Raw genomic sequence first — 12,266 nt, forward strand, 5'->3', positions numbered from 1 at the left:
GGAAGAACTCGGAACCATCACAGCATCTTGGACCAAGGATGGACATGATCTGATTTACCATAAAGGGACCATTCTGGCTGCTAAAAGTTTCCTTTCCTCTGCTGGGGTTCTATCAAGATCAATGTTAGAGGAGTTATTTTGTAACCTCTGAGTTATCCTGTTTCCTTTGCATGCCAACAGCCATAAATTGAATGTCTATGGAACTCAAAATGACAGAAAAAAAAGTGAACTTCAGTGTTTTAAAGAGGAAGCCCATTCAGCTTCTATACACCTACAGGTTCCCAGCAGGCACCCCCAACAATTCTGCCCCAGTGCTGCCCTCTGATTCAGGAAACCTTCAAAACACATGTACAGATAAAGAGTGGGCTCCCTGCTTTGATGATTGATCATGTAATCCAGTTCTAACCATATTCTGTGCTTTTGTCAGGACTCCCTCCAACCTCCTAAAAAAAGAGCAAAAGGTGGATGTTGGCTCTAGATTTTTTCTCATTGCATCCATGGTCTAGAAAATCCATCTATACACATGAATTGCAAAAGAATCTAAATAATCATTAAACTTTTGACACCTCATATTGAAACTACTTCCCCTGATTATTCAGATCATCTCAAAAACTAAATCAAATAAACCACTGAAATAAGTAAGTAGTCAAACTAAACGTGGAGTAGAAAGGCTCATTGGCACATTGGCTCAGCGAGGCAAACAGTGGTAGGGAGTTCAGAGCCTGGGTTTTATTCTGTAAACTCCCTTCCCTGCACTCACTTTGCAGCAATTGGTCAGGCTACCCATTCTCTGGGCCTTTGCCTTCTCATCTGTAATACGAGGTATTAGACTCACTAAATAATCTATCAGGAGAGACCCAAGTCATCTGAAGGAGCTTTCTACTTTTCCACAAATGTCATCTTCTTATCCCTGGGTTAACCCCTACTTCAGAGATGCTGAAGTCTAAAACTGTTTGCTTCTGTGACTTTGCCCTTTATCGTGGTAAAATAATAAGAACCAGCAGTCCCTATGGCATGCGCTGTGGGCCAAGCACTCCCATGTGCTTTACGTGTGTTAACTTACTTCATCCTCACCACACCCTTCCCAGGCAGGTACTGGCATCATCTCCAACTTACAGCCTGGGAAACTGAGGAACAGGGCAGTAAGTAATTTGCCCGAGATCATACCTCTGGTAGGAGGCAGGCCGGATTGTGGGCCTGAGCCACCGGACTCCGGAATCCATGCCTTTCCCCATTCTGTTCTGTTGCCTCCAAGTACCATGTCTCTGACGGCAAACGCGATTCCCGGACGGGCTCCCTCAGGCCTTGCCTTGGGTGCTTCTGGAGGAGCAGGACTCGTAAAGACTGTTATCCTGGCTCTGGGCTTCCTGGGTGTGCACAGGGATGGGGGAAACCACGCAGTCGTGGAGGAGGCATGTGGGTGTGGGAAGGCAGGGTTGTGTCAACCACAAAAGTTGGGTGACGTTCCAGAATAGAATATATGAAATTGAGATTGTCTACAAAATCTTCGCCTGTGCTAGCCATCGCCCCCTCATTCACTGTAGTGCTGTCTAGCTCAGTCTCCCCACCGCCTTTGTAGCTCTTTGTAAGGTCCAGGCAGAGCTGTATCCTCAGGGGCAGTGTTCACAGGACAGAGGTGGGTGGCTCCAGGCCACAGCCGCAGATACCTCAGCGCCTTTCCGCACTCCAAACCCTCCCCCTCCCTCCCCCTCCCTCCTCCACCTCTTCAGTCTTCTCGCATCCTTATCTCTCTGTTCTCCTCTGCCTTCCTCTCTTTTTTGGCCTTTGTCCTCACTCTTCTCCTTTGCTCTGGGGAAGTAGAAAGGAAGGGGGATTTAGTAAGAGAACAATTATATCTTCCTTCCCCCACCTACTTCAACCTCTAGGAGAGCAAAACAAAGGAACTTACATTTAGGATCAAGTTGTGCTAAAAAATTTGAAGGAGTTAATTTTAGCTAGACTTTCTAAGGGTTTCTGAAGTTGCCAGCATGATAGGGGCTGGGGTTTTCTGTGTCATACAGTGATGAGAAAATTGTACCTTCCTGAGGCCTCTTAAAGTGAGTAGGAAGAGGGCCAGCCAGAGGGGCTGCCTGAGGTAGAGACCCGGCAAGGCTGATGGGCCTCATTAAACATTCTTCTTAATTCCCCACCAACATCCAAAATTTAATTTAGAAACAGACGCTGATACTGAAAAGATAACCATCTCCTCAAAATAAGTGCACCAGGACATCTTTTAATTTAGGATTCTGGAAACCAAAGTGAGGAGTCTTGTTCCAGATTCTCACAAACATACAGCCCTTTGTTCCTTCTGGATATTCTTTTGTTTTACCTAATTCCGAGGTGCTCTTGCCATCTGGGTGGGTTTCCATTTAAAGCTAATGTAATGGAAAGCTTAGCGTGATCATTCTCTTAGATTTACCTTTCCTCAACCAGAGCTCTCCTCTTGCTGTTTCTGGCTTAGCCTTGCTCCAGGCTAACATATTTCCAGGACTCAAATGGAATAATGTGAAAGAAAAGGCTGCGGGCCCGCATTTAAAGATAACCTGAACACAGAGCATGAGCCGTTGGCGTTGTTTGTTCCATCAAAGAAGCAGCACTTTCTAAGCCTGCTGGGCACGTCCCCAGCTCTTGGGTATCTGCAGAATTTAACTGCCTCCATTAGTCCATCGGAAGAACCTTGGTGACCATCTACTCTACCCTCACTTTATAGACGAGGAAATCAAGGGACCCCAGAAAGGTCTCATGACTTGCCAAGCTGTTGTGGTTTTATCCACCATTCACATAAGGTCTAAACTCCTCAGCTTGGCTTACAGAGTCCTTTAAGGCCTGACCCGGTCTCATCACTGCCCATACCCCCCATGCCTTTACTTAGCATGACTCAATGACCTTGTTCAGCTGGAGAACCATGTATTTATTACGTCTGTAAGCTGGACTCCAGGGAGTCTGACCCTCACCTCCTCTCGGAGCACTCCACCCACCTGCATGGTCATGATGATTGTTCTGCTTGGCTAACTTCTCATCCTGCAGATTCTCCTGTCCAGTGTCATTTCATCCAGGGACTCCCCCAGCAGTCAGTGTTAGGTGTTTCTGCTCTCCATTCCCTTTACACCCAGTACTTAATCATTCCTCTTATTTCACCTCATTGTAAAATTGATTTAATTTTTTGTCTGCTTTAAGGTTGTCATGGGCAGGGCCCATGTTTGTGTTGCTTACCATCATATTTCCCCGATCATAGCTCAGTGCCTAGAAAAGATGTTCGACAGAGACATCTGGATGGATGGGTAGATGGATGGATGGATGGCAGGCAAGAAGGAAGGGAGAGATCAACTGACACTGAATCACTAATTAGAAAGAAAACAGTCCTAAGACAATCTCAGGGGTTGGTTCTCATGTCTGCTAACTTATACAGAAATCCAGATTCAGCTTAGATTTATTAAGGGCCTGTTCTTTACAGCCTCTGTATTCCCTCGTTTCACCACCAAGATCCCATTTTATCCATACAACAACCTAATGAGGCAGGAATTTTTATCCACCCTTTGCAGGTATGGAAAGTGGGGCTCAGAGAAGGTGTGGACAGCAGGCTGGTGCTTGGCCACCAAGACCATGGTCTTCCCACTTTCCCCTTCATGGCCAACCCCACCCCAGAGCGCCCTGGGCTGTGCTCATCAACCCAGCCTGGGCTTTTGCTTTCCCAGTTAGTGAAATATTACATTCATGGTGAAGTGCTACTCTGGGTGGTATTATTTTGGCTTTACTTGCTGCTCTAGCTGGCCGGTGTTATTTCTGGCTGATTTATATTTTCCCTTATGTAAGTAAAGGGGGGCAGGATTGCTCCAATAAAATTTTATATGTGTTTCCTGCAAACGGGTAGCACGGTTGACATATCACAGGAACCGACAGCTAGGCTCGTCATCTTGCTTACAGAGCTCTCAGCTTCTCCTGCCTCCACTCTTCACCACCCATCTCCTGAAACAATTTCTCTGAGATGGGGAGACATCTTTCCAGCCACACCTTCCTGTTAAAAATGCCTCAGCCAACTAATTAATACCAACTTGAGAACAGTTGATGGCAATTACAGGAATATTAGCGACAGTAAGTTCTCGTTAAATAGTATTTTTTTCCTGATAGAAGCCAAGACATTTGAAGTCTGGCTTGGCCTTCCATCCATAATTACCCTAGTTGCACCCCTCCCCTAAATAATTCCCAAAGTGATATGAGTGGGGGTGAAACTGCAGCTCAGCTTAGTATTTGCTTAAAATATATGTATATAGCTGGTGTCACAACTGTACCATTTTCTCCCCTCATGTGCATATAGTTGGATTGTTAGACTTATGCTTAATAGCTGTTCTGAGGAGAGATTGTGATTTGGCAAACGGGCTGCTGTTTCTGCTTCACATTATGGGACAAGGGAACAGTGATGGGAAACTTGGAGGTATACTTTCCCCATCATCTTAGTCCCCGAAGGGGGATGTCTTTACGCTTATCCTTCTCCATGTCCTCTGCTGCAGAGAAGCCCCTAAACCCATAGATTCCACATGTCACACTCCAGATATCACTTCCACATGTTCATGAGCGTTTAGATGAGCAATATTCAAAAATCCATAGTTACAAAGGAATCCAATTAGAAGACACTGTCTTTTTAAAGGAGTCTGCCATTATAATCCTTTAAATTATAGGCTTAAAAATACGCCTTGTATTTCTGGTACTTTAAAAATATGACTTGATATACAGTCATTTTATTTGTTTATAGCCATTTGGGAACATGTCCATCACATAAAGTGAGGAGATCTCCGTTTTGGTATGTGGCTTTATTTCTGCCTCCTGTAGGAAAGTGTTCCACTTTATACTCTGAAAAAGACAATGGTTGAACCACCTCTTTTCCAGCATTCTCTGCCACCATTTTAAAGAACAAATGTTGTACATATTTTTGAAATGGGAAGAATTTTCTCGTGTTCCCACTGTATCAAATAGCATTCAGAGATCCTGGAGCAGTGGACTTCCATACCCCTCACCTGCCTTTTCTCTGCATCTGTTCAGGATCTTTCTGGAAGTGTGGACCTCCCTGAACTCAGAGAGCTTGACAAGGTCAAGGAGCTTAAAGCTCCCGGACCTGGGAGGTGGGGTCCTGGAAGCAGACCTCTCTGTTTCTGAGGAGGGCCTCTCTCCTTGTCCCGGCTCTGGCTTCAACCAAGATGACCCTGATCCTAGCAGAGATGGTGACCGTGGCAGTTCCTTGGGGACCATCTGTGGCAGGCCCTCTCACACTACACTGCATGACAGCTGCCAAGGGTTTGTGCTTCCCCGGGCTCCACCCCGAGCAATTCTGATTCAGCGGGTGATGCCCCTGCCAGTGGCACGGGCACCATACTCTGAGAACCACTGCCCTAAGAGATGGAGGCCAGGCTTCAGGCATTGACGAAAAGTTACACAGGCTCTGCAGAGCACAGGTGGGTCTTGACATTTGGTGTCCAGAAGAGGATTGTAGGGAAAAAGGTAAAATTGACCCAGTTAGATGCTACCTCTTTGAGCTTTATTTGGCACCTGACAAAACTGCAATTTTAACTTTCTACATTTACCACTATTTATGTGATTTGGGTTTAGAAGGAAAATGCCCATGGGCCAATTTTCTAGGAAACAGGGAGGTTATGTTACTCCTGGATTATACCAAATACTGGTCATTTTAAAAAAATGCTTTATTGAACTATAATTTACATACCGTGAAATTCACCCATTGTAAGAGAACAGTTCAAGGATTTCTGGTAAATTTATATTGTGCAGCCATCACCACTGTCTTAGAACATTTCCATCTTCCCAAAAAGTTCCTTTAAAATCTGGTGCTTTTTGTTGTTTGTGAATTATGTTAACAACATGTTCAAGTACCTTTCCAATGGATAACAATACTTTTTAAACCCTCTCTATGTTTTCATTATTTTAGACCCAAGAAATAGGTCACAGGCCACCTGTTTCATTTGTCATTGGTTAGTCTTCATAGAGACGTTTGTGTTTACTTGCCTAAAATGAAATAATCAACCAGTGAGTATTATAGCATCTACTGCGCCAAGCACTGCTTTGCCATCTCTTCAAACAAAGCTTCGTAAGTGTACTTCTCATGATTTAAAAGAGTTCTTCAGGGGCTTCCCTGGTGGCACAGTGGTTGGGAGTCTGCCTGCCAATGCAGGTGACACGGGTTCGAGCCCTGGTCTGGGAGGATCCCACATGCCGCGGAGCAGCTGGGCCCGTGAGCCACAATTACTGAGCCTGCGCGTCTGGAGCCTGTGCTCCGCAACAAGAGAGGCCGCGATAATGAGAGGCCCGCGCACCGCAATGAAGAGTGGCCCCCCGCCACTTGCCGCAACTAGAGAAAGCCCTCGCACAGAAATGAAGACCCAACACAGCCATAAATTAATTAATTAATTAATTTTTTTAAAAAAAGTTTAAAAAAAAAAAAGAGTTCTTCAATAGTTTATCTTAATTTCAATACCCATCGTGTGCCAGGTAGTGCACTAAAGGATGTAAAGATGAATAATACATGGTCCCTGCCTTCAAGGGGCTCAGAACTCTAGGAGATGAGACAAAAGTACAAGCTAATCAATGTAGTATGATTCTATAATTAGGTCCCTTATCACAAATCTTAGAATGGCAGGGTAAACAAACAGCATTACATCTTATCATTTTTGTGGCTTGCTTGCTCCAGAAATTGGTTTCACTGCCCCAGCTGAACTCTGCCATCTCAACGTGATGTCTCATGGGGGCCTTATCAGAGACAAAACCTTTTCTGTAGAAAACACTGCGACCAGAGCATCCCAGTGAAAGGATACAGTTTTAACCATTTGGACCCAACAGTGGTGCCTCATCTGATGGTCTACGTTTCACAGTGAGAATCAACAATGGCCTTAACCCACACACACCTACCTGTACCACATTAGGTGTTATGGAGCACATTGAAGAAACAGTTCCCTGTCTCACTGAGAAGACAGGACTTACACATGAATTAAAGCAGATGTGCAAAGAAGTATATGGTAAAGTTCTAAATTAAATGAGTCATGCTGAAACATCCAGCACAGACAGTAAATACTGGGGGGAAACTAGGCTTGCTTCCCCCAGAGCAGGACTGCTGAATGCCTCTTAATCATTAGGGGCAGGCAGAGCACAGGGGGCCTTTCAGAACAGTGGGTTAGACAAGATCAATGTCATTTGTAAGGGTACGACATCAAGTTAAGGGGATGTTCTTTCCCCTCATATATTTGGACTGGACTACCATTTACTTCTCTGTATTAACTAAACTTCCCAATTTAAATTAGCTCTATGGAAAATAAATGAACTGGATCATATTGGAAGTAGAGAAGACCAGCCATTCCCTAGTTCTGTTGCTACATTTAATGGTGTTCACTTTTTTAAGCTTTCCCCATTTATGACAGGAAAACAAGGCACTTGATTTCTTTGCAACACTATTGATAATCTTTGGGGTGACCATGAAATGATGTCACTTGGTAAGAAAAATGGGTATAAAAGTGAAAGCAAAAATGCTTTAACCTTAGCAATTTCTCATTTGCTTTTCAAAATGCAATCTTTTCCCTAGTTTCCCATACTTTTAAGGTGGGCATGATTATACATATCCACTCTCCCCTAAAACATATTCCGGGTATGAGGAACATGGGAGAAGGGTCTTTGCACACCACCCTCCTCTTTCTCTTTGAAGGCCATCAGAGTTGAGAGCCATGTGTGTGCCCCAGGAGCTGATGAGGCAGTGTAACTGCCCTTCCCTAGATCTAACAACCTCTGGTTTTGAACATTAGGCTTGTCAGAGAGCAATGTCAATCCTACTTCTCCTCCATGGCCAGCACCAAAGGCAAGCAGTCCAAATGGCAGTAGCCCTGCAGTGAAAGGTAATACAGTGTTCTATCCCCCTTAAATGACAGTTGCCTTCATTTTCACTGGCCTAACACCCTTTTCTTTATTTCTTTACTAATTTCCATGTGAGCACCTTGGGTTCAAAGGAGGCGTTGCATGGGTGGAGAGTTTGGCATGATCCTAGGAACTAACATTCTAACTTTTTTCCTGGCTTAATGTCCTAATTCATAACTCCCTCTATCAAATCTAATGAGGAAGACTCAAACATCTATCTCCATGTGACCGGGTGCTTCCCAAGATTGGGTGACAACAGTAAGGGAGAAAAGGCCACTGAGGTTGGTGATCCTTAGCTGAAAATACCATTGCTTCCACCAGACAAGGCATTTGGTTAGTGCTTTTCAGGAAGAGCCAGGTGTCTTAGTTGTCAAAAGAGGGCCTTTGAAGCTTGTGAAATCTGTTCTTTTGAGACAAAACATCTGCCTGAGGAAGATCTCATCTGTATTTGCAGCTCTCTCTCTTTCTTTGGTCATCACCCACTTTCCCTGTGTTGACCACAGGAAGTTAAAGGAAGTGCCAATTTTATTATCATCAGAAAGCATTCCCTTGATGTTTTTTGGGTGTCGTGCAAATAGTTGCACCTGGTTTTCCCTCCGGCAGTGGAGGTCTGGGGAATGTGAGGACCCCCAAGCCCCTGAGGTATAGTTACCTGACTCCTCACAGCAGGGCCACACCCACCATCGGAAGGTGCTGGGAAGGGGAGGGGAGCTGTGGAGAGTGTTTTCGCTGGTGCTGTCTCTAAGATATCTTGATATTCTCTATCAAGAACACACTAATCCTCCTAAGTCAATCTTGCCCCATACAGTTTCCTTGTGTGACCTCCCACATGACTAAAGAAAGAGAAATTACTCCCTTTTTTTAAAAAAAAATGATGTCTCCCCCGCTCCCACCAAGCTGTATTGAGATCTCTGAAGTCTCAGTTTATCATATCAAAATAAACCAAGTGTTTTGGGGGCTAACTGCACACAATGTGAAATTAATGTTACATAGTAATAACTTGCACAGTTACTAACTAGTCTTGCTTGCAATAGCTTATCTCCATAATAGATGCATTGTTATCTCATTATAAAATAATATATCCACAGGAGACTTTGAACAACAAAGGGAGGAGAATCAGAAGTATAAAGTGATCAGTACACTGTCTTATAATGTTTAAGTGCTTTTTAGCGAAAAGATTAAAAGCCCTGTGTATGTTGGTATAATCCCATCAATATTCTCTATCACTCTCATATAACCACTTTTAGCAACTTGTGCTACCAATATTTTTTGAGACTCTTTTCAACCAGATGGCAAGCACATTCCTAGCTGCTCTCAGCTAGAAGGATAACCTGTCAGAGAGACATTTACTTCATGCTTTTGATGCTCCCACCCTTTGGAGAAAGAAAAAAAGCATGGGTCATCCAAGCCAATGAACTTAGATTCTCATGTGGAATGATTTATATAGAGAAGAGCCCCCAACTTATTTGTAAATCACTTGCATCAGGTGCTCTTTTGAAAATGTTCTCCTCATCTGGAAAATAATTTGGCTCTGTAATCGTGGCACTCAAGAAGTTAGGGCAGGTGGTTTGGTGAAAGGACAGCTGAAGGCTGTTCCACTGAGGCTGGAGTGTAAGGGGTATGGGGGCAATTTAGAGCCCAGTGGGGAAGGGGAGGCCTGTCACAGGCCCCCTTCCTCTGATGGGAGAGGGTTAAAGAAGGCAGTGACCTTGAGAGAAGAGGGGCAGTCAGGCCTAGGTGCCATCCTCCCCCCCTCCCCCCTTCTGGACCTGTTGCTTTGAAGGCTGAAAAGAGTAACCACGGTGTTTCTCTTAACCCAGCAGATTTGAAAAGATTCCTCCAGGAAGCACCTTGCTTCTTGAGACATTCAGTGTGATTTCTGAAATGACTGATATTTCCTGGTGGCGGTGAAGCATGGGGCCCGGGGTTTCAGGCAGCTCTGCGGGCTGTGGCCATCGCTGGGTGGAGGTGCAGGTGTGGGTTAACACAAAGGATCACTGTGCATTGAACTGTATAAAGACCATGGTTTAAAAATGTTACTCAGCCAACCGGCCAACAGGGGGGCATGGAATACCCTAACAAGGCTTAGAGACAAAGAGCAATGGGGTTTGTCAGATTGAGCTTCCTGCCTCTTCAAGATGCACCTGGACCCACCTGCCTGCAGCCTGGCAGAGGTGGGAGTTAGAAAGGTAGGTGTGCTCATGTTTGCTCTTTTCTCCCCAGAGCCTGCCAAGCCTTCCTCGGACCTGACTGCCTGGTTCAGCCTTTTCGCCGATCTCGACCCATTATCAAATCCTGATGCTGTTGGGAAAACCGACAAAGAACATGAATTGCTGAATGCATGAGTCTGCAGCCTCCAGGAAGGAGCCCACAAGCGGCTCCAAATCAGCACACCCGGGGGCTTGCAGATGTAGGAAGTGATCAGTATGCTGTTTTAATATTTACGTGCCATTTTAATAAAATGAAAGGGTCAAAGGCCCTGTTTATATTGGTATAATTATTTACTTTTATTTGGTATAAAGGGTTCCCGTGTGTTCTCTACGTGGACCTGACGATACAGGGTGGTCTGGGAGCGGTTTCCAGGCCCACCGTTTTCCTGCCCACAACTGCATCGTGCCGACGTGTCCCTGGGCTGCTACGATGTCCAAGTTCAAATCATAAACCTACTTTTTGTTAGGTTTAAATAAGGTGTCCTACAGCCTCAGAGGCAGCGGGAGGCTAGGGAGGCTTACATGCCTCCTCTCGTACCCCCTTGCCCGTGTCCCCCCTTAGAGGGGGGCTGTAGGGAGACTCCCTCTTCCTGCCGAGCCACCTTCGGAGAGCTCTGGGTGAAGCTCCCGCCGACCAAAGACTCTGTCCCACAGCCCCTGCCTGCTGTGCGGTGGGTTCTCTCAAGGGCAGTGAGCTTGTCGGGGCTGCACAAATCCCTCTGCGGAAAGCAGCCATGTCTGCAGATCCCCGCTCTCCTTTAGTCCTCTCCATGGCTGGTATTCAAAAGCATGTATTTATGGAGCCCCTTGTGACACTAACTTTTGTTTTTTTAATTAAACGGAAAAGATATTTGACACGCAAAGTCAAGTTAATAAATGAGTCTGTCGTGTGGACTCAGTGGGGAGGTGCTGTGGGAGTAGAGGCTGGAGAGGGACGGGGGAGAAGGACGGGTCCCACCTGCATGAAGCTGCTGATGTGACCCATGCATCCCCCAGGTACGGCAGTGGGGGAGGGGCGGGGACTCTTGCCAGCGCGGGCAGGGGTGAGGGCAGCAGTTGTGCGTGTGGGCACATAAGCGACTCAGATAATCCACCTTTGTCAGAGACCCCAGGGCTGGTGCCTCTCCTTCCCGCCCGTGTCACCGGTGATGGGCTGAGAGGCCACACACGTCCGCAGAAGCCCGTGTTCCACGCCTTTCACTGAGTCGGGGCGGAGTCTACGACGGACTAGCCAGGCCTTGGTTCTACGAGCTCAGCTGGGCCGGGAGGTGTTAGGAGCGCAGCTGCGCTCCTGCAGCCTCAGTCCCCAGCCCCTAAAGGGTCTCCTGGGGCCACTTCTCCACGTGCACAGAGACGCTGGGCCTGCCCAGCCCAGGGGAGGCCCAGCCTGGCGCCCGGCCTGCGGAAGGCGCTCCTCCCTCTGCGCGGGAGGAGACGCAGGTAAGACGGCACCGGGACCCCGGCGGTGCGGATGTGGCTTGTTCAGCTCAGCTCACTTCCGGGCCGCAGCAGCACGGCTCTCCACAGGGGTCTCTCTCGTTAGAATCTCATTTAGCAGATTCCCCAGCCCGGCATTCGTGGTCTTTGAGGAGATGGGTGTGCAGCCCCGGGGCCCCAGCTCACTACCCTGCCCCCACCCCTCAGGAGCCTCCTCAGACCCCCTCCCCCACAGGGACCTCTCAAAGTGTAGCCCGCAGTTTTCCGTCGGAGAAATGCTCCTCATCTCCCTCCCTTGTCCTCCCATCTCCTCAGAAGGCCTGTGCTGTGTGCATCTGCCTCTACCACCGGGTGTTGCGATCCCAGAAAACAAGGCCTCTATTTCCCCAAATCTTCTCTGTCTCCCCAGTAATGAGCGCCCTGGAGTCACCTTGTAAGCACTGGATTAATGATTGCTGAATGGAGCTGCCCTGTGTGGAATGTTGATTAAGGCCTCATAGTTTCATCCTGGGTCCCATTTGTTTGCAGCTGTATAAACCCACAGCAGCCCCTGTAAGGCGGTGAAGCAGGAGGGCCTGACTCCCTCTGTCCAGGCTGGAGGCCCAGGGAGCTTGGCTGGCGGAGGGCAAGGGGTGCGGGGTTCTTTTCTGTTGAATGGATCACTTTAAATACTAACAGGTTGCATTTTACGGTTGATGTGTGCGTGAAGGGGAG

At 46.8% G+C, this 12,266-nt stretch overlaps 1 protein-coding gene across 12 annotated transcripts in view; it reads left to right on the forward strand.

Moving 5' to 3' along the window:
- Positions 1-10,371, forward strand: part of ICA1 (islet cell autoantigen 1) — a 141,481-nt gene extending 131,110 nt beyond the window's left edge. For 10 of the 12 annotated variants that reach the window (XM_068550595.1, XM_068550598.1, XM_068550594.1 and 7 more), the window contains 2 exons: positions 7,797-7,886; positions 10,129-10,371. In XM_068550595.1, the coding sequence (XP_068406696.1) occupies positions 7,797-7,886; positions 10,129-10,250 (212 nt within the window). In that variant the 3' untranslated portion in view covers positions 10,251-10,371. The remainder of the gene's footprint in view (positions 1-7,796; positions 7,887-10,128) is intronic. The other 2 variants (XM_068550601.1, XM_068550603.1) reach the window with 1 other exon arrangement.
- The last annotated feature ends 1,895 nt before the right edge of the window (positions 10,372-12,266 follow it).

Source organism: Eschrichtius robustus, chromosome 8 (genome assembly GCF_028021215.1).
Source record: "Eschrichtius robustus isolate mEscRob2 chromosome 8, mEscRob2.pri, whole genome shotgun sequence".
Classification (NCBI taxonomy): Eukaryota; Metazoa; Chordata; class Mammalia; order Artiodactyla; family Eschrichtiidae; genus Eschrichtius; species Eschrichtius robustus.